At 46.0% G+C, this 22,365-nt stretch overlaps 1 protein-coding gene across 1 annotated transcript in view; it reads left to right on the top strand.

Annotated features, from left to right (window-relative positions):
* Positions 1–22,365, top strand: part of si:dkey-233k19.3 (dynein axonemal heavy chain 11) — a 75,983-nt gene that overhangs the window by 34,778 nt on the left and 18,840 nt on the right. Inside the window, exons 42-65 of the mRNA XM_069194733.1 lie at positions 233–381; positions 1,613–1,763; positions 2,703–2,834; positions 3,188–3,361; positions 4,189–4,393; positions 4,483–4,648; positions 5,021–5,123; positions 5,205–5,444; positions 5,939–6,100; positions 6,654–6,847; positions 7,368–7,530; positions 9,166–9,289; positions 9,801–9,943; positions 11,950–12,111; positions 14,251–14,484; positions 15,517–15,663; positions 16,667–16,780; positions 17,180–17,323; positions 17,671–17,853; positions 18,075–18,176; positions 18,881–19,015; positions 20,381–20,551; positions 20,645–20,880; positions 21,835–21,957. Coding sequence (XP_069050834.1) covers positions 233–381; positions 1,613–1,763; positions 2,703–2,834; positions 3,188–3,361; positions 4,189–4,393; positions 4,483–4,648; positions 5,021–5,123; positions 5,205–5,444; positions 5,939–6,100; positions 6,654–6,847; positions 7,368–7,530; positions 9,166–9,289; positions 9,801–9,943; positions 11,950–12,111; positions 14,251–14,484; positions 15,517–15,663; positions 16,667–16,780; positions 17,180–17,323; positions 17,671–17,853; positions 18,075–18,176; positions 18,881–19,015; positions 20,381–20,551; positions 20,645–20,880; positions 21,835–21,957 — 3,857 coding nt within the window. The remainder of the gene's footprint in view (positions 1–232; positions 382–1,612; positions 1,764–2,702; positions 2,835–3,187; positions 3,362–4,188; positions 4,394–4,482; positions 4,649–5,020; positions 5,124–5,204; positions 5,445–5,938; positions 6,101–6,653; positions 6,848–7,367; positions 7,531–9,165; positions 9,290–9,800; positions 9,944–11,949; positions 12,112–14,250; positions 14,485–15,516; positions 15,664–16,666; positions 16,781–17,179; positions 17,324–17,670; positions 17,854–18,074; positions 18,177–18,880; positions 19,016–20,380; positions 20,552–20,644; positions 20,881–21,834; positions 21,958–22,365) is intronic.

The raw sequence follows: 22,365 nt of genomic DNA, 5'->3' as shown, positions 1-22,365 counted from the left end.
TCAGCGGTCCTGGTTTGGGGCGAGAAACGCCTCTCTGCTCGGTTCTTTTTTACAGTTCAAAGCAGTGATTTCAGTGAGTTGAGAAATTGGAATTGGACGCTGTCAGTAGCGGGCTGTAAGTGAAGGACGAATGGGTTCACGAATCCAGTCACGGGATAGAGAAATTCCAGGCCGAAGGGGTTGGTCTAGAGAGAAGCGCCGCACCTCAACCCTCTCCACGTTTTTCCCGAAGGTGCTGACGCTGGCCAGCAACGAACGGGTGCCTCTCACTCCCTCCATGCGGCTGCTCTTTGAAATCAGCCATCTAAGGACGGCCACGCCGGCCACCGTGTCCCGAGCGGGAATCCTCTACGTCAACCCCCAGGATCTGGGCTGGAACCCGTGAGTCCGTCCTCGAAATCTGCACAGCCCTCCGGTGTGCACGACACCAGCTTCCTGCTGCTTCCTGCTGCTTCCTGCTGCACCACATCAGACATTAGAGCCGCATTCCCTGCACAGCAGTGACTCCGGGTGGATCTGAATTAGCGGCGCTCAGGGTCTGCAGCACGAGGAATTAGAGACCAGCTTAGTGAGCGCTGGTGGAAATGTATTTGAAATTAGGGTTATTTTCCATTGAGAATCTCACCTACATTAATGGGCAACAATCTTTGCAGGAAACACTTTTGTGATTCTCTGAAAAACACCAGCTTGATACCCATCAATTCTAAAGGCAACACGTGCTAAAACTCAACACAACCATCAAAGGGTTATGTGCATCTCAACTAAAAAGATTTTCAAACTCTATGATTTATTTTCCTGTTTGACGGGAAATGTAGGCAGATGCATTTCCACCTTCTGTGTCTCGCACAGGCGCACCGATGCTCTCGGGGCAAAAGTGAATTACACTCCTGAAACAGAAAAGTCACTCACAGCACATATTAGATATGATAAATGTTGCAGTTGCTTTGAAGAATTGAACCCACAGCAACAATGACACTAATAGAATATAAATGGCTGGGGGCTTTGCTCACAAAGATCGCAGAACATAAACATATTAGCAGCTCACCAGCAGCTGAAACTTCATTCACTAGAGGGATTGTTCATGTGATTAATCATCCCGGCACCATTTGTATTTGTCTCTAAAATAGTCATTTTTAAAGTCCGGTTCTGATTGCACAAAGTGGTTTGTTTTAATTAAGCCTGATTTAGAAAGTACTTTAAAGAATTGGCTGAGGTGTCTCTTGTCGATTAAACTTGTGTCATTTGAAAATGTTTTGATGTTTTTTTATGCTGAAGTTTAATTTTACATTTCAAGTCAGTGTCGACATTTTAAGCTCAATTAAAGAGGTGACTGTTTTGTAAAAGGAAACTTTAAACTGATGCAGTTTGAGATTGTTTCAGTAGCAGGAATGCATTGTGTGGTTAATTAGAATCTCAGCTATGGATGTTTCTTTCTAAAGCAGCAAATACGTTACGGACACATTTGAATAAGCAGCTACTGTACATTGTGAAGTAGCTGACAATCAGGGACACTGGGAGAAAAAGCTGCTGGCCTCACAGGAGCTGTGCGGAGTGTGTGTTTGCGTTGCTCTTTTGTGTTTGCTGTGTTGAGTGGGCTGTCTCTGCTGGCCAGGTACGTAGCTAGCTGGATTGACACGAGGAGCCAGCAGTCGGAGAAGGCCAATCTGACCATCCTGTTTGAGAAATACGTCCCCCCGTGTCTGGAGCAGCTGAGGAGCACGATTAAAACCATCAACCCCATTCCTGAGAGCAGCATGGTGCAGGTGGGCCCTCCTCTCCCCATTGAACTGGCCGTGTCTCAGCACTGGCGTAGCTGGAAGTTTCTCCGTGGAGAGAGCAGCATCTTTCCTTGCCGTTCTCTGTCCGCGCTCGCTGCGTTTCTTTTAACACACGGGTCTAGGTGGAGATCTTGTCGGTACAAGATCTAGGCTTGCCGTTATTGTATTGCCCAGGTGTATTGACAGTACTCTTGTATTGTCGATGAAAAGCTGTTGAAAAGGGTTCTCGAGGAGGAGTGGGAGTATGAGGGGCTTGTGGGTTAGCAGGCACGGAGTTGCTGGGCGGGTCACCGATGCCCAGTTCCACGCGGGGTGAAGTCCCAGCTCAGTCCTCACGCCTAGGAACTGGGACATCTTCCTAGGCGATTGCTGCAGAAACCACAGGGAGGGGCTGTGAACAGAATGTCAAGCAAGTAGTGGGTTGTGTTACAGGAAAAAAATGAAAATCCCTAATTCAGTCATTTGTGTTGTTGCAGGGGTGTTTTGCTGGAGATTAAAATTAGTTCTTCGGTCCTGGTTTCATAGAGCATAAAGCATGAGAGGAGGTAATTTGGCAAGCACAGCCCGTTTGGTAGTTAATAAGTAATTAATCCAAGGATCTCACCCAGCTGTTTCTTGAAGTAAACCAGGGTTTTGGCTTCAACAATATGGCTCGGCAGCTTGTGCCACATTCTTACAACCCCTAGAGCAAAGAATTGCCTCTTTTTTCACATTTAAATGCACTTCCACCTAGTTTCCATATGCGACCTCTGGTTTGTGTTTCACTGTCGATACTGACGGCGTTCACTGGGCATGTGGAGAGTGGTACGTTTTGTCGTGTGCTGGTTTGTTTTGAAGTTTGATGACTGACATATCCCAGTTGGCCCATAGTCCTCAGAGCTGCAGCTGCTTGTGTCCTGATAGCAAGGCTGTGTTTCATTGCAGACTCTCTGCTCACTCTTGGGCTGCCTGCTGACTCCACAGAATGTTCCTCCTGACTCCCCTCGAGAACTCTATGAGATTTATTTCGTCTTTGCCTGTATCTGGGCCTTCGGGGGAGCAGTCTATCAGGATCAGGTAAGGCAGGGGGCGCCCGGGTGATAGCAGTCGATTTGGTAAAGTGACAAACAGAAACAAGAAGCATCTTTCTTAGCTGCAGTCACGAGAGATTGTGTAGAGCTAACCGCAGTCTCTTCAACTTCCCATTTTGTCCTAAAATGAACCTTGTGGTAAAATGTTTTCTTAAAACCGCGAGGGATATTACTCCACGACTCACATTAACTCAGATGGGTGGCTGTCAGTGTTGAAAACAAACAGCAAGTGTAGCATTGCAGTGTGTTTCTACTCCTGCCCTTTTCCCATTGTCATACTACCACTATGACCACATTGAAAAGAAGTGAATTGAAACATTTGCTCCTTTTCCTTTTTAGCTCACTGACTACCGAGCTGAATTCAGCCAGTGGTGGACAAAGGAGATGAAAGCTGTCAAATTCCCATCCCAGGGCACAGTATTTGATTATTACCTGGACACAGAGAGTAGGAGGTTTCTGCCCTGGAGTGACAAGGTTCCCACGTTTGAAATGGAGCCAGAAAGTCCCTTACAGGTAAATAAAAGGAAAAGCTGAATTAAAAAAAATAATAATCGAGCTGTGTCAGATTTGCAAATGAGTCAGTGCAACAAACAGAGCATCAGTAGAACAGAGCCCATTTCTCAGGCCGGTGACATCCACTGTTGTTATTGTGTTGAATATATTTCTAACAACTGGGGGGAAGCTCACCACAGAAAAGCAAGATCATATGTTAGATAAAAAGTGTTTAACAGGTGACAGAATATTCCTGTTGTAATTCAACAATTTCATGACTGCTAAGTAGGCAAAACATATTTTATGAGATCATATACAGCATAAGAATGATGTAAATACTGTTCATTTTGTTTTAAAAACACAAGAACTACCACATCCAGTTCTTATGTTTTCTAACACATGACTCCATCTAGTGGATAGAGCCTGTAATTTTAGGTTTTACTCCTGGAATCTTGTATCATCTCCGGAACAGGATAATGCAGAAACCTAATTCTAATCTTAACCCACTGTGGCCCTTCGAGTTGACTGCTTTAACTCTTGTTTTAGCTAATTGTAGTGCTGTACTTTCCTCTCTCCTGTACGGCCTGTGCTCTGCTCTCTCTCCTGTACGGCCTGTGCACACTCCTCTCTCTCTCCTGTATGCCCTATGCTCTGCTCTCTCTCCTTTACGGCCTGTGCTCACTCCTCTCTCTCTCTCCTGTACGGCCTGTGCTCTCTCCTCTCTGTCCTGTACGGCCTGTGCTCTCTCCTCTCTCTCCTGTACGGCCTGTGCTTACTCCTCTCTCTCCTGTACGGCCTGTGCTCACTCCTCTCTCTCTCTCCTGTACGGCCTGTGCGTCTCGTTCCAGGCGCTGCTGGTGCACACCCCTGAGACCGTGCGGCTCAAGTACTTTGTCAACCTGCTCCTGCGGAGGGGCAAGCCTGTGATGCTGGTGGGAAACGGCGGGGTGGGGAAGACCGTGCTGGTCGGAGACACCCTGTCAGCACTCTCCGATGATCACATGGTCTCCAAAGTGCCCTTGAACTACTACACCACGTCCGCCATGCTGCAGAGTAAGACTGGGAGCAGGGAGGCATGGAAAACCTGTTTTTTTAAGACAACAGAATTGAGATCGGGCTAGCTTCGTGTTTCGTTGTCTCAGGGGTCCTGGAGAAGCCCTTGGAGAAGAAAGCTGGCCGAAACTACGGCCCTCCAGGAAACAAGAGGCTGATCTATTTTATTGATGACCTCAACATGCCGGCAGTGGACACCTATGGCACAGTGCAGCCCCACACTCTCATCAGACAGCACCTGGATTACAAGCACTGGTGAGCCTGCTTTCCTGTGGGAGCCGCTGTGCATCAGAAGACGTTTATCAAAACACAGGCATCTGAAAGTGTGGAACACTAATTGGAGATTAGATTGCTCTCCAATTTTTTTAGCCTGCAGTGACGAGATGGCAGTAATTCCTGGCAGTTCCTTCCTCTGTCAGCAGTGCAGTGTCGTTCAGGATGCAGGACTGTATCTGCAGCACATGGAGCACATTGGCTGTGCAGTGCTTGGACGTCTTATGAGGTTCAAACACATCTGCCACCTAAACTCTATGGGAAAAGTTTCACTTTTACCAGAATGAATAGTGTTATTTTTATACTACTAATAATAATCTGCTTAATAATCTTTTTTCCTCCCCCCACCTCTAGGTACGACAGACAGAAACTAACTCTTAAAGAAGTTCACAACTGTCAGTATGTGGCCTGCATGAATCCCACAGCTGGGAGTTTCACTGTGAATTCAAGACTGCAGGTACTTGTGGTGGGGAGAGGGTGGAGGACACATCTGTGGGACTCGTTCTGGAGTAAAAGGTGCTGTGCCGTTTCCTCACAGAGACATTTTGCAGTGTTTGCTGTCAATTTCCCGTGTGCGGAGGCTCTGGACACCATCTACTCCCAGATCCTGGGCTCCCACCTGCGGCGGCTGGTGCTCGGCCCCGCGGTCGTCAGGACGGGCCCTGCAGTGGTGCAGGCCGCCATCTGGCTGCACCTCCGGATGGTGCAGAACTTCCTGCCCACAGCCGTCAAGTTCCACTACACCTTCAACCTCCGGGACCTCTCCAGCGTTTTCCAGGTGCAGCTTCTCGCAAGGTTGCTTGCATTCATGGAACATAGTCCCACCATTCTGTTTGCATTGCATCAGTGCAACAGCAGAAACAGCAGTACATTACTGGCACTTATTAGGGGAGCTCTATCATTATTATTATATTATTATTGTTGTTGTTGTTGTTGTTGTTGTTGCTGTACATCGTTGTGGCGATGTAATTAGTGGTGTACCTCAGGGATCTGACCTGGAACACTTCTCCTAATTTCTAGATCGATTATTCTAATTACATCTAGGCTCTGGTATGGTGGTCAAACTAGTGAAGCTTGCAGAACACAACAAAATTGGAGTGTCGAAGCAGCAAAGAAAATCTCTTACACTTGGACAGTATTCAGTATTCCTGTGTCAGATTTACTGTGGACTGTATACTGCACTGCAGGAACCGTCGCAGGCAGTAAAAAACAGTCCGATCTGTTTGCAGAGGCAGGTGTTGTCGTGACCTTCACGGAGAGTTTGCCTTGCAGGGCATTTTGTTCTCCTCGGCTGACTGTCTGAAACAGAGCAGCGATCTGGTGCGGCTCTGGATGCACGAAGCATCTCGAGTGTACTCTGACAAGCTGGTGGAGACCAAGGACTGCGAGCTCTTCAACAAGTTACTTTTGGACGCCGCACACAAACACTTTGAGGTAAGAATTCCCATCCCCTCCAGCTTCCTGTATATTCAGTCGTACTGAAGTCTTTGGATGCAGGTGAAGTCTTTCTCTGTAGTGTTGACATAATCCATCAATACAAGCGTACTGACATTTCTCCTGTTCAGTAACAATCCTCACTAAGAAGACGCTGAAAGCTGTCTTTTATGTTCCCACTTTTGCAGAATAAGCAGGTACTGTATGTACAGTAAGTCTTTAATAAGCACGATTTTACCTTTTCCAAAAGCTTTTTTTTAAGAAGAAATATAACTTCTATTGTTATCAGATAGTCAGTAACGTCAAAGTCATAGCCCCTTGCCTTGTGATTTATCGCAGGCCTGCAGGCAGGAAAGGGCTTGGCATATTATTCTGTTTGAACTCAATATGCTGTTTTGTTTTGTTTTGGTTTTTTTTGGTTCAGAAGGTACAGAAAGGCAGACCACACTAAACACTGGCGCCCTGTGATTTACTGCTTTGTAGCCAGCGGGGCTGAATGACTTAGCCTCCTAGGACGAAGAGTTTCTAAAATGAGTGTTTCTTTGTTTGGAAGGGCGTGGAGGATCATATCCTACGGCAGAGGCCTCTGATTTATTGCCACTTTGCCAACGGAGTTGGAGAATCCCGCTATATGCCAGTCAGAGACTGGGAGACGCTGAAGAAAGTGCTGGTGGAGACTCTGGAGAGCTACAACGAGCTCAACGCAGCAATGAACCTTGTGTTGTTTGAAGATGCGATGCAGCATGTGTAGGTGTATTTGACTTATCTCTGAGCCATGGCACCGAGCTGTGTAACAGTGTGGCCCGTGCTGGGTCAAAGCCTCTGGAACGTGGGAGGCATTTAAAAAAAGACGTTGAACAAGTTGAGGCTTGACTTCAGTAGGCAAACGACTGATACCGGAACTCTTCTTTTAACTTCATGAGATTTTATCGATTTGTCTTCACAGACCCCTTTTTAGAATTGTGTTCTGAAGTTGTGTCACATCAAAGGATTTAGTAACTCTATGCACAGACGTTCGGCGTGCTTTCAGAATGACCTTAGCTGTTAGCGCTGCAAGTGTACAGAACCTGCGGCATGTTGTAGGAAATGTTCATTAAGAAGAGAAGTGGCACCCTTTTAGTCGTGTGGAAGGAAGTTGAGACGGGTGTGATAATACTGCCGCGGCTACGGGCACCAGCCCAGTGCTTCCCAGCAGTGGTAGCTGACCCCCCGCTGACCCCCTGCTGACCCCGCTGACCCCCCGCTGACGCAAACCCTCTCTCTCCAGCTGCCGAATCAGCCGCATCCTGCAGGCCTGCCGGGGGTACGCGCTGCTGGTGGGGGTGGGCGGCAGTGGGAAGCAGAGTCTGTCCAGGCTGGCCGCCCACATCAGCGCCCTGGACGTCTTCCAGGTCTCTCTCCGCAGGGGCTACGGCATCCAGGACCTGCGGGTAACGGGCGCCGCGGCTCGCCGGGAACGCTCGCTCCCCCGGGAAGGGCACGGGGCACTTCCTTACAAGTGTGGCCCCATTCCGGGTTTTAATTGGCGGCAGTTAAATGGGATCAGGGGACAGGCGTGTGTGGCTGAAGTCTGTCGGGTGTTTTGGTCCTAAATGGGATAAAACATGTTCACACCTTCGTAGTTAATTAATATGGATCAGGGTTCCTTTTAGACAGTGTTCTACAAATCAATAGCTTCTTGGCTTTTCACACGATATAGATCTTATTCAGTCCAGTTTACTCTATTACTGTGGGTGGGTAGAATAATTGTCAGGTCTCATTAAAGACCTGCAGAAAATGTATTTCAATATCTGCTTGGTCTGACGTGTTCTGTTCTTTCCATCAAGTGCAGAAAAAGGCAGAAATGCCAAGAACTACAGGAAAGAGTGCTGAGGAGTGCTGATTTCAGAGTGGTACAAAAGAATAGAGTTACATAGCAGGAACTGTAAATACGGGAACCACTCAGCTTGTGACCAAGCATTGCTGGTGGGAGAGACTAAGGTGTTTGTTAATGCATCATCTACATCTACTAGGCAAGCAATAAAATTAGCAAACAAACGATAATAACATGAATATGTGGTTAAAAGCATAGAATGTAAATTAAGAGAGGTTATATTAAAATTTTACAATGAACTAGTAAGTCCTCACAAGAATATTGTGTGTTATTTGGTCACAGTATTGTAGAACAGATATTGGTGTCAGTCTAGAGTAGAGCAGCCAGCTGCATCTCTGTGCTCAAGGAAATGTCCAGTACTGACAGGCTGAAGCATCCTTCTACGTGCCGGTCACAGAGTGGGTGAAAAGAACAGAATCTTTTATTTGGACACGGAAGACTCGACTAGACTATTCAAGTATTAAAAATCCTCAAAGACAATGATTGACAAAGTCAACCCGAGGGACTTCTGCAGAGTGAACAGTGAGACAAACACGATAAGAGTGAAGTGGAAATGAAGAGCATTTCAAACTGAGACAAGGAGCCAGTCTGGGGCTCTGGAACCCAGCAAGGTTGTTCAAACTCAAACTGTGGCTCCGTTCAAGAAATGTCTGGAAGAGATCCTCAGATCAATTAGCAACTTGCAGACAATAAATCTAGAATATGCCAAAAAGCAGTTCTTTTCTTTGAGACCATTCTTATGGTCTGACTTAAAAATATTCTTATTACATTAAAAAGTATTCCTGCGTGTTTAAGTGTTTGGGAATGTGCATTGGAATGTGCTCTCTAGTACAATAGTGCATTGGGATTTCAAGATGTAAGGTTTAGCCCCAGTTAAATCCCAATGCAGTGTTGCACTTGGCATTTCTGCCCTTTTCTCCTGCTGCTCAAGGCATCGAGCAGATATTAAAATCTGTAAACCCAAAGTATATTCTTCAGTGTTTCAGTACAGAGCCTCGGTATTTTAGTTTTTAGAATTCTGCGCACTCGGACACTCAGCTGCTCATCTGGAGCATGGTGGTGGCTCATAGTAATAGATCTTCAGCAGGCCTAATCGCGACGCTTGCTGATTGGAACAATTGGTAGATAATTCTTGCGTGTTCCTTCGCTAGCTCGCTAACAAGCCTTGAAGGATTCACTGGTGTCTCATCAGGTGGACCTGGCCAATTTGTACATCAAGACGGGTGCCAAGAACATGCCCACTATGTTCCTACTGACAGACGCGCAGGTGCCCAGCGACAGCTTCCTTGTGCTCATTAACGACTTGCTGGCCACAGGTAAGAGCTGCTCTGACATTCCCATGCTGCCTCCACTGACAGCTGTGTGCTGTCCACTACTGGCATCCTGTCTCTCAGACAGATAGATACGTTACTGTCCACTTCTGTGGAAATTTGTCTTTGGATTCTCCCATAGAAGTACAAAACACACAAGCAAGTTACATAAAACCACATCTGTTTAAAGGTTGGTCTTTTAAACAGAGTCCCACAAGAACCATGTCATCTGCATATTTAGACTGGTTACTCTCCGCAATGCCTTTGCTATTAGTAAAGACAAATGAGTCATCAATTACTCCTCAACTACCCCAGAAGAGGTATCAGTCTATCTTTTTCAGTGACAAGGGCCTCTGCTATATTGCATCTTATTATTTTACATATATTGCCAGTATATAGATGCACACTCTTTTAGACTCAGGAGTAATGAGAATATCAGGATATAAGATAGGACAAACGACTGAAACTGCTTCTCTGAGGCTTGAAAAACGGCTTTGTCTTTGAACACCTGCTGCAGGTGAAATCCCAGAGCTGTTCAGCGACGAAGAGGAGGATGGAATCGTGTCAGGAATCAGGAGTGAGGTCAGGGGACTCGGCTTGCCGGACAGCAGGGAGAGCTGCTGGAAGTTCTTCATAGATCGAGTCAGACAGCAGCTGAAGGTGAGACACATGAACACCGTTCAGTAGGGCTTTTTACACTGACTCCATGGAAATGATCTGAATAAATTGTGGTTTTGGCTTTGGAGTTATTGATCAGATAAGTATGGTGAGATGCTGTAAAACCTGTAGAAGGCTAAGCAGTGAATTTAAACTCGGAGGAGCCCATTCAATTTCATCTTGATGAATTTTTAATTACTTCCTCGAAAATAAAGATGTTTGTAAATCCTCTAGTATTCGAACACAATTAAAGACCTGCTCCTAAACTCTTAATTCAGCTTCTGTCCGGATGCTGCTGCTGTTCTCCTAACAAGGAGAGAGCCTGAAATAACTACAGTGAGAGGGAATGGCCATGTCCTTTCGTTCAGTCAGTTGTATTCTTATATAGAGCCTTAGAGTACAGAGCATTCTTAAGGCACTTTACATAAACTACACAATACAAATATTCTCAAGACAAAACTCTTGACTTATTAGGATCTTGCGCCCCCTTTTGGAAGTAAAGTGCAGCCACGTACAGTATGTTTCTAACCTCTCAGCGAGTAAAATGTATTTTGTCTCTAGGAACTTAGTCATTGAATTAGAAAAAAGATCATTGCGAAAACAGAATCGAAAGCTTAATATTAACGTTCCAGCCAAAATGTCATTATCACTCTGATAACAATGTGTCAGATGACACTGAAATAAAAGCCTGGTAAATGTGGTGATAGAGAATAAACTCCTATCAAAGGAACTGTGGGAATGTGGTAAGCACTATAAGTGTAGAGGGAATAGTTCAGTCAAATCCAAACAATTTCAAAATGAATAATGAAAAAATAAATGAACTAGAACTAAAAGGGTATGAACAGACAGTAATAATGAACTGGCTTTCTTCTCACTGACTGTTACAAACATTTCTTAAGTGACAGTAATCTCATTTCCAAGATTTACTTATTTTACACTTTAAACCAGGAGCAGACCGCAGTGCATTTAGTAAAGCCATGAACAAATATGGAAAACTGAGAAGGAGGTCATGTATCTTAGTCCAGCTGGAATCTCTGGGCTGAGTGAGCCGTCGGCAGGTTTTCGGTGTTTTAAATAAATCAAGGAGGTGCAGCCTCGGTGGGTTTCCTAGGGAGAATTCATCCACAAGGCAAAGATTCCCTGTCGGTTACTCCTCATGCTCTTCCTCTCCCTGAGCAGAGAGCTGGGACAAGACATCCGCAAAATCGTAGTTTCTGTTAGCCTTCGTCGGCTCCCTCCCCCTAACCCTAGATTCAGAAGAGAGTGGAGCTGCTAGAGAGAATAGAAGATCGTCCCTTTTGGTTTACCGATCCAGCAGGGAGTAACTATTTGATACGTCTGAGTAACAAAATAGAGTGTTATGCCTGAGCAGAATGTATCCATGGCATACACACAATCAACCGCGTGGAACTTGTAAAGCGTAGTGGATACACCTGGACAGAAGTGATCGACACATTAGAAGACGAGGAGGTGACCTGATCCAGGTGTTTCGGAATCCTCCTTAACATGTCAGCCCGCTGGATGCCCTGAAACACACACAACAGGACACCAGTGGAAACAAAAAGGAAGTGCATTTCAAACCCCGGACCAGAGACCCTCTCTTACTGGAAGGGGTGCCCGAGGAGCAGGCTGCCCTGCCGTGTTGCTGGAGCTGATACGCTGGCTTCGTTTAGGACATGGCTACGGGTGAGATCCTCAGATCAGTCAGCTGTTGAAAACTGAACAAGTTAGACAAGCTGAACGGCCTCCTGCTGGTAACCTTTTCTGTGTGCCATTTATTGGTTACAACGTGGGGCAGCTTTCAAAGACACTGTGATTCTTAGGCTTTCCTAACAGACTTGAGTCAAAAAAAGAAAAAGAAAAAAAACTTTCCAAAAGCTTGTAAGGTGGTGCCTTGTCCTCGCTGTGATTAATTTCAGCTTTATGCAGCTGAACACCCGACTCGCTCTGTGCTCTGGTTGCTAACGGTAGGCCTGCCTGAGCCCTGTTTCCATTTCCCCGACCACCAGGTGGCGCTGTGCTTCTCCCCCGTGGGCAGCACTCTGCGAGTCAGGGCCCGTAGGTTTCCCGCCATCGTGAGCTGCACAGCCGTCGACTGGTTCCACGAGTGGCCACAGGAGGCGCTGCAGTCCGTCAGCAGGCGCTTACTGGAGGGGGTCCAGGGGGTCGAGGTCTGTATCACTCGCAGCAGCGCAGGTCCGAACGGCAGGGCCTCAGGCCCACTGCAGCTTACAGAGCGGGTTCGTCGGTCCCGGTTTGGTCGGGTCAGGGCTGTGGTATGGATCCCTGGACTCCAGGGTTCACCACATGCATTTCCAATGGAAAGAAAACGGCCCTCTGTCTTGCTGAGATGAAATAGAGTTTGTGTTTGGAGCTATCTGCAGGAATTACAGATGCATTGCAGCATTTAGTTCTGCAGATTTACTGTTGTCCCCGGCGGTCAGCGGTCAGCGGTCAGTGGTTTAGCATTCACACGGGGATCATGGCTTCATGAGGTGCTGATAAATATATTTGTTTTAAACGGTGAATGCAACAACGCACTAAATGCAAAAGCACGTCTCGCGTAGTAAAGCAGGGGCTTAAAATGTTTTTTATGTGACATTTTATTTCTTTTTTTTCCCAACACACATAAGATGTTATAACAGAAACCCGCCTCACCCATCTCACTCAACACCCATCAACAAGGAGATCATCTCCCTGGGGCTGACCTTAGGACCCTGAAAATATACTGTAATGCTGTAGGAAAACAGTTACAGGACCCCCAAACTACATAGCTTTGACTTCGCTAAACATGCTCTGAAAAAATGCTCTCTCGGTGTACTTGGCTTTATTTCATCCCACAAGAGCAATTTCTGCAAAGGAATGCAGTCGTGCAGCAGCAAGGTGATCTCCTTCCCCGTAGAGCCTCGTAAGACAGAACCATTTGAGATTTTGTACGTACTGGAAAGAAAATCTTTTTTTTTTTTTTTTTTTGTCGCAGGAGCTCCATCTGAAAAGAAATATCCCTGCCTTCATCTCGACTTTTAATTAACATTCGTTTGAATTAGTCGCTTTAACTTTCGATAGATTCCTCATAATTAGTTCTGCGTTATGATGAGACAAATGTGTAATTAGGTACACAAATAGCAAAATAACCCATGTTGTCATTTCATTTCTCCACAGCAGCAGATCGGTCTCGAGCAGAAATCAATTATGCTAATGAAATTACTGTAATTAGTAATCGCAGGCTGACCCTGTAAAAGCCACAGCTGTTAAAGTCAGGAAGTGCTGTCACTGTTGACCTTCTCATAAGAGAAGTGACAAATTGCCAGGGAAGGGGAGCCCACTCATCAAAGGCTTCCAGCACTGCTTGAAAGCCCTGTGAATTACAGACAGCTGCTCTCTGGTGGAGTGTGCCTCTTCCATGCTGTGCCCAGTGACAATAGTTATTTTATCTCTCTGAGATGTGCCTTTTCAGGCCACTTTCAGCCTTTTCACAATGCAGGAGCACAAGGGCCCAAATGGCTGGAGCTGGCAATAAAGGCACTGACGTATCAGCGGTGCTCCGTCACCACTCCCTGCAGCACGGAGGGGAGCGGCGAGGGCCGCTTGAAGGAGATAATGAGATGCTTTGTCAGTGTTTCAGATAAAGTTCATTTTAATTTGGCTCATATGTGAAAACAAATCGATGTATGGATCCCCTCCGCGTTGCTGAATTTAATTCTGAAATTTAAACACATTATTAATAATTGGAGATTCAAGCAGAAGTCGATGCAGAGTCTGTACTTGTGCTGCTGGCAAATAAGCCGGCACTTTCGTGAACTATTGTGTCGATGCTTAATTAGTAATGATTTCCTGATTCTTTTTTTTTTGTTGTTGCGTGTTTCGTAAATTATGTCCAGGTTTTGATACCCATTTCGGTAGTTCATTTGTTGTTGTTTTTTGTATTATCAATTGATCCCTAACAACTCCTGATTAATTAAACATGCTTCCGCTTAAACATCACGCAATAAATAATCATTAGCATGCCAGGAGCTTCTGTTTGGAAAGTTTAAAAAGTTGGAGGACACAGAGGATAATGTAAACAGCTCCCCAGCTTGGCAATCTGCATGTCATGGCTAAAATACATTATTTTCACAGTGGCTTTAAAGTATAATCATTTCTAGTTGCAGTGCCTAAATCTCAGATTGAGTAAGTCAAAGCTATCCGAATAAAATGGCAAAAGTTGTAGATGAAATCAGAATTTATGAAGATAATATTTCAAGGCCCATCAGCTCCCAGTGTTAAACTCCACTTAATCCTGCCTCTCTGCTGGGCTCCTGCTTTTACAGCCTCACATCCAGGATTCCATTAGTCTCTTCATGGCCCATGTTCACACCAGTGTCAACGAGATGAGTGAAAAATACTGGCGGAATGAGAAGAGGTACAACTACACCACCCCCAAGAGCTTTCTGGAGCAAATCAGCCTCTTCAGGAACCTGCTGCAGAAGAAACAGCAGGAACTTTCTCAAAAAATGGAGCGTCTTGTCAACGGCATCCAGAAATTAAAGACAACCGCGTCCCAGGTATATATCCCAGCTGGAAATCATTTGGCCCTTCTTTAAGGAGCTTTGGTATGAGCTCACTGTTTGCACAGTACTTTGTACTGCCTCCTGGCTGGTAATTGTATAACAGTTTATTATATCAAGACTAATCAATAGGACGGATTGAGACTCCTGTTTATGCAGTCATATTTGGGATTAATAAGTAGGAAATGCCAGGTTTCTTTTAAAAAGTGCGCCTGGGTTTCAGCGCTGATGAGCAAGAGGTGATTGGTAACATTTTAAATAGATGCATTCTTCAGATATGGAACTATAGAAGAACTATGCTGGTTATGAGAAACAATTAGAGCTCTTTTGCTGTTTTGGACACTCATGTCTTAGTATCTTAACGGTATCTTAGTATCTTAGTGGTAGTTCAGGAGTCGAGATCAGGCCACACCTCTCCTGCAAGTCCTAACAAGAAGAAAAAGCTCTTGGTGTCCTTAACTGAATGTATGAGCACCACAATTAAAAAGTCTATTTAGCTTGTGTTTTTTTTTCTGAAAATATGAAGCTTTCATAGCAAGTTCATTTGCATATTTGCCACAGTAGGTATATATTCAAAAGACAGAAGTGTCAAAACTAAAGCGGGTTTTAGGGAACTTTCATTCATTTTATTAATAGATTTTCCTACTCATTCCTGTTTTCCAGTAGTTGCTGGCAGCCTGAATATATTGACAGCAGCACGGCCACAATTAAGCACCGCCTGACATGACCTTTGCCTTGATTATTGTTCTATTGAATGTGCAGGGTCACCTTCGACCTGGGTCACTCTCCCTCAATTCACACAATTGAGCACATTTGTCATTGGGTCACTCCGATATTAATGCTCTGTGCGACTGTTTTAATTCACTCCTCCTGCACTGTTTGTTGACCCCTACTGGGGACAGCAAGGAATGGACCGCTGACCACTCTCTTCAGGACTGTCAGTCCGTTCTGCTGACCAGCTGGAAACGAAGGTCTTGCTCAGAGGTGTATCTGTTCTACCGGTCAGGTGACTCTAACTCTTTATCGCAGGTGGAGGACCTGAAGGCCAAACTTGCTTCTCAGGAGGTTGAGTTAAATCTGAAGAACCAAGATGCGGAAGCTTTGATTAGTAAGATAGGGCGTCAGACTGAGAAAGTGAGCCGAGAGAGACGCATAGCAGATGCAGAAGAGCAGAGGGTAAGAATCCCAACGAGAAGGAAAGGGTCCTGAGTTTTTTAAAAAGAGACTTCTCAGAGTATCAAGTTAATGGACTATTAACATGATATTGGTATTTCTTAATATGTATAGTATGTCTATCATGCTGAGATAAATTCAGTGAAATGTGCTCTCTCCTATATCAACAGGCTTCTATTTACAACTAAGTGACGTGTATTATGGTAAAAGCTTTTCATAGAGAGTTAGAGAAAGCTGTATTTTCCCCTTGAGCGAGTTAAAGACCGTACAAAAATGTAAGCTGTCAAATGGAAAGGAGATGGTGTTGTTTCGCATACATTTGTTAGAGGTGCTGGATGCTGTTAAAAGTCTAAAATATACCACACATCCACCTGCCGATGTGAGGTGTACAAACAACAAATGCGCATTGATTAAATTAGTGGATCTCTTTCCATTCCAAAATGACCCCAAAGCACTTCATGTATATGAGGGGACATACACTTCATCCTCCACTGAAGTGCATCGCCACCTGGTGGACATGTTGCAGCACTGCTTCACCACCTGAATCAAGGGGAAACTTTAGGGAGGCCAGATTGTTCATTTCCAGGGTGGCATTTATCCAGGACATCATGGACAATACCCCTACTCTGTGGGATCTTTAATGACCATAAGTAGCCAGGACCTCAGTTTAATGTCTTGTCCAAAGAATGGCACCTCCTTCAGGACAATGTCACCATACATCATACATACATTATCTTCATACATCATAATTTTAGGCATATCCTTAGGGTCACCATACAGAACATTTCATACAGACCACTGCTAGTCCAGAGAGAATAGCACCACCTACTGGTCTACCAATACCACTCAAAGCAGCACCGTGGATTTCTTAGAGCTCTTGCATCTCTGTACTGAGTAAACTCAGCCCTGCGGAGCCTCTGACATCTCAGGCCCAGTTCAGGCCACAGGGTGGTAGCTCTGCTCTTAAACACGCAGTGATTGTCGTTTCTGACTCTCCTGGTTGCAGGTGGCTGCGATCCAGGCTGAGGTCTCCGCGAGGCAGAAAGACTGCGAGACGGACCTGGCGAAAGCTGAGCCCGCCCTGGTGGCGGCCACCTCAGCACTGAACACCCTGAACAAGGTGATGCTCAAGCGACTGGTGTCGTCCCATGGGAGCCGTGAGTGAGACTAGTACAGCACACAAAAGACATTCATGTGGAGGTTTGTGCTCATGTACAGGAAGGAATGACGAGCTGGCTCCAGATTCCCGTGTAGTGAGTATTTTGTTGTGTTTTCTGTTCTTTCTGCTCAGAGAAGACCACTCAGCCGCTGCTGTCAGGAGAAGCCTAAAAAGGCCACAGGCGGTTAGATGATGTACAGTGTCATAAGCAGGGAGATTAGCACAGGTGTTGGGACCAGGTGCCACTCTGTATTAAGCATTGCTTGCTTCCGGCTCAGCCTGGCCAGCCCACAGTCCTGCGGGGTTCGTTCCTTTGGGCCGCGGGGCTGAACCCGCGCGCCGCGGCTCGTGTCGTTGCAGGTGAACCTGACGGAGCTCAAGACGTTCCCCAACCCGCCGGCGGCCGTGACCGACGTGGCGGCCGCCGTGATGGTGCTGCTGGCGCCCCGCGGCCGCGTGCCCAAGGACCGCGGCTGGAGGGCCGCCAAGGCCTTCATGGGGAAGGTAGGCTGGCGGGGCCGAGTCTCTGCAGCCCGCTCGCGCACCGCCGTCTCGCTGCTGCAGGGGTCCTTTCGATAGGAACGCTCGTTAGTGCCAGTGAATCATGGGAATGGGAATGAATGCTAATTGGCTCTTTCCATTTTTATAATGTTGGGAGGTGGGACCGCTTCCACAGACTCCAAGTTTCACTCTATACTTACAACGCGTCTCGCCCATCTGCGTATAAGGCCACAGGCAGACGCTGTGTGCTTTTGATCCTTCCGTTACCGTGTGTGTGGCCTCTCTTGTTTCGGGTGCGTTCGCGGCTCCTTCGCGGAACGTCACGCCCGTGTCCGCCGCCCCCCCCCCAGGTGGACGACTTCCTGCAGGCCTTGGTGAGCTACGACAAGGAGCACATCCCTGAGAGCTGCCTGAGGGTGGTGAAGGGGGAGTACCTGAGCAGCCCCGACTTCCGCCCCGAGCGGGTCCGCGCCAAGTCCTTCGCCGCGGCCGGGCTGTGCGCCTGGGTCATCAACATTGTCAAGTACTACGAGGTACCGTGCGCCCGAGGGAGGGGCCGATCCGCCTCCTGCGAGCTGCGCAGAGTCTCGCCTCTAACCTGCACTCTGTAAGAAAGTAACGACAAGGCCTGTCGCTTAGGATGCAAGCCGCTCCAGTTCCGCGCGGGGTCCAAGTCTGTGTTTGGCTTGGCCGGCAGTGTCTGAACTTTCATCGCGGCCGTGTTCGTCCTGGAGTTAATTACTCTTGTGAACAGGTTTACTGCGACGTGGAGCCCAAGAGACGAGCCCTGTCCGTGGCGAACACAGAGCTGGAGACGGCGACAGGGAGGCTGGGAGCGATCCGGAAGAGGCTGCTGGTAAGGGTTTTCCCTGATCTGTCGCCAAGCAGCAAGGGGAGCATCAATCTGGCCGTGAGATAGACAGGACGTATACACGCACCATGAATGATGATGAGTCAAAGCTGTCTTCAAAACTGTTCATATTAACAAATGACCTAATACAAAAACCCAAGGCTTATGTATCAGTGGAAGGCTTGAAGCTCTTCTGCGTTTACTTTGTGAAACTACATGAAATAGCCGTGTTTTTAGAGTGTACTCTAGCTAAAGAGCTGGCACTGTGGTAATGACTTAAGTGGATCAGGAGACTCACTTGCCTTTGCCAGTCAATAAAGCAGGGCAGTCAGAAACTGAGCTCTTACTTTGACTCGTATACAGTGTAACAGTGATGCAGACATCTTCTAGCAAAATCTCAAATAAGCTAAGGATTTATACAGATACAGAAGGTACTGTAAGTTAAGGTTTATGCTCAGTTCCTATGCCTTTCAGTTTCAGGTTGTTGACGGGTTTGATTTTCAGTGCAAGCAGGTGTCAGTTCAGAGTTTTCAAGAAACCCACCTACCATCGTATCCTTGTTCGATTATATTCATTTTAAATGGGTGTACTTTATCTCACGGTCAGGGTTAAGCTGGCATTCTTCGTAACAATTAAGTTGCAACAGTAGAGAAAAGATGAATTAGTGGTGCGAACCCATGCGGCGTGTGTCTTGTTCTCTGCCTGTGAAGGATTTGGATGGCAGCCTGAGTCGCCTCACAGCTCAGTTTGAGAAGGCCACAGCGGACAAGCTGCAGTGCCAGGAGGGAGTGACCAGGACCACCCGCACCATCGAGCTGGCCAACAGGCTGGTCAGGGGGCTGGAGGTACGCGGGACAGGGCTCGGTCCAGGTCTCGTAGGGAAAAACTGCTCTCTTGAGCAGCAGCCAACCTGACGTTTAACATTTACTTTAGCTAGATTATCTGACATCATTCGCACTGTGTCATAATATGCAGTGATATCAGAGAACGATGAGCACCGATTTCTTAACTCTTGGAAAATGATATAGATATAGAACATAAAATTGCACGTCAAGTTAGGTAAAATAATTATAAATATAACCGTAAAATACATAGTCATGCATTTTTCAAAGGATTTATATTTTTTTTCATTGTTAAAATATAAAAATGTTCGCCAGGGATTCAAATGAGAATGGTATCTTTGCACAGTTCCATTTTAAATCTCGAGACTGTTCCTGTTCACAGAGTGGTAAAGTATGACTCTAAAACATATCAAGACAAATGATTTTGTCTATATGCCACTGACCTGGAAGCAGTGGTGTTCAGACTAATAAATCAGACAGTTTATATTTAATCATTAACTTACTCTAAAACCTGAGCAGCTGTTAAAAATTAAAAACGGTTCACCCCAGACAGAATGATATTACAGGCAATCTATAATGCATTAGGATAAAATGATAGTGATTTTTAACTGTCTTGAAATTTATTATGCTACAAGTTGAGGCTCTTAAACCCTTGTACACTAATGTCACTGGTGATTTATTGTCATGAGGTGTTGTGGTAACATTATTGAAGACTTAAATAGATGCTAAATTGAAGCTTTGAAATTAATTGAAATTTTACTTAAACTTTCAATGCGATTTTAGGGGATTGTGTTTGTATACTTCATTGTTTATGTCCTGCTGTTCCCAGATTGTCAGGGAGGAAAGAGATTAATCAGATGTACTCCTGTCAGCACTTTGTCTGGCATGTGCCAAGAAACAAAAACAAATTTAAGAGAAGAAAAGGGGGCTGAATCTTATCATAATCAGTAAATATCTGAAACGATGCTCGATGTGAATGGTTATGATTTCATTCTCTTTTGCAATGTAATTCTTGTTGTCCAAGTTTATACTCTTCCGACTGCTCAGAGGGTCCATTGGCACAACTTCCTTCATGCTTTATGATGTAAAAATTGGAAGAAATGTATTTAACGAGCAACTACCTTCTGAATGACTTCTAATGTGCCTGATTAGTTTTAGCTGTTTCATTACCGGATGGCCTGTATCCCAGGTTTGCCTTTAACTGGAAGTTAGGAGGGTGTAGTTACAGCTGGATACGGCAGAGGCGAAGTCTGGATCTCCTGGCCATGCCATTGCCGAGCTCTTGTGTTGATCTACGGGAAGACTCTGTACAGGAAGTGGCCCAGATGTCGCGTGTGGCGGGTGCTGTCTGCTGTGTTTGTCCCGCAGGCTGAAGACGTTCGCTGGGCTCAGGCCGTGGGGCAGCTTGAGGCCCAGCGGAAGACCCTGTGCGGGGACGTTCTGCTGACGGCGGCGTTCGTCTCCTACGTGGGCTCCTTCACCAGGCGCTACCGGGAGGATCTGCTGGGGATGTGGATCCCTTTCTTAAAATCCCAGAAGGCACGCCGCCCGTCACGCCTCCGGTTTCCCGCCTCCGCGCTCCGGGCCAGCTCATTCCTGCCGGGCTGAACTGGGTCTCTCTTCCCGCTTCAGGTGCCCATCCCACTGACCGAGGGCCTAGATCCGATTGGCATGCTGACGGACGACGCCACCGTGGCGGCCTGGAATAACGAAGGGCTGCCCGGTGACCGCATGTCGGCCGAGAACGCCGCCATCCTGACCAGCTGCGCCCGCTGGCCTCTGCTCATTGATCCCCAGCAGCAGGGGATCAAGTGGGTTCAGAATAAGTACGGCGCCGATCTGAAGGCCGTTCGTCTTGGCCAGAAAGGGTAAGGGTTTGCATGTTATCCCTGGAAGGACCCAAGTACAGAAATCGCAAATACAAACGTGCCTGTGACCTGTGGCGTGATGAGGTGGATAAAAAACCGCGTGCACATTGCTTGTGCTGACTGCTTTTTATGTTTGCGAGAGTCTTCTTGGTTGATTCTGCTTTAGTGGTCCAGCACTTGTTCCACCGAGACGCTCGGTCAGAGGCTCTTGTGTTTGAGAAAGTCCTGCTTGTCAAACAGCAGAGGGGATTGTACATTGTCCCTTCCTGTCCCATTGCTTCCATGTATATCCCAGCTGTTATAAAAAGATATATTGTAGTGGTCTTATTTACTTTTTATACATAAAGCTTTCAGCTTAAAAGGAATGTCCAATAGAAGACAAAAAATGACCACTAACTGACATCTGATCTGCCTTTTTGATACTATGGCTGCTTTCCACATCTCACCCCCGAAGGGGCCTGAGTGTGGGGGTGGCGGGTGCCAGTGGCCACAGCCTGACCACCGTCCAGCCTCAACAAGATTTATTGTTAAACCAACTTAGTTGTTAGTTGTTAGGAATTTGCCTCAGTGTGCTCATGACAGTTAAACAATAAAACAATAAAAACAGTAACACAAAGACGTCAGGCACAACATAACATAAAACCATAAGTTATAATCAAGAAATAATTCATGCATTTGCATTAAGTATGAAGTGCCAGCAACTGAAAGATTTAGGTTATTATTTTAGGTTAATGTTTTAGTATTGTTCATAGTGGGTTGTCTTTATATACTGTATACAAGCTTTATATTTATATTTCCTGAGTAGTATATGTCAATGATATATTGTAAATATTGCATATCTTTATTAAGTGCGGGGCGTACTCGCCCTTTTCCTTGTGTGTTGATCACAGTTACAGTACACTAGGTCCTCTTGTCAATGAGAGAATTTGTGGCAGTCATCGTGATTGTTTTTAGGTATTTAGATACGCTTGAGAGAGCGCTGGCCTGTGGTGAGACCGTCCTGATTGAAAATCTGGAGGAAACTGTGGACCCCATTCTAGATCCCCTGCTGGGAAGAAACACTATTAAAAAAGGAAGGTAAGTGTCCGCCTGCCTCCTGGTCAGGTTAGGCCTTCCTGAACAGGGCGTTTCCAGCAGGGTGCGTTGCATACTGCTCCTTGTCTGTACACCTTTGTCTGTTTTGTGTAACGGGAAACTTATCTACCGTACTTTACTACACCTGCATTACTACTCACACTGTGTTATTGTGTTATTTTCTTTTTTTCTCTTCTCACACTGCTTGTCTTGTCACTCACTGCTTTTTTAAAGCTGTACTGTATGTTGTTTAACTTGTTGTTGTTGCTGCTTCTATTCTGTGTTTTTGTTTCATGGTATTTTCTTAATGTCTTGGTATAGGAGCGTACATACAAATTAGCGTTTCATTGCGCTTGTGCATATGACAAATAAACTAAACTAAGGTTGAGTCATCATTAAGTCAGGATTAAT

This window comes from Lepisosteus oculatus, chromosome 10 (assembly GCF_040954835.1).
Source record: "Lepisosteus oculatus isolate fLepOcu1 chromosome 10, fLepOcu1.hap2, whole genome shotgun sequence".
Taxonomy (NCBI): domain Eukaryota; kingdom Metazoa; phylum Chordata; class Actinopteri; order Semionotiformes; family Lepisosteidae; genus Lepisosteus; species Lepisosteus oculatus.
This window is presented reverse-complemented; position numbering and strand designations above follow the sequence as displayed.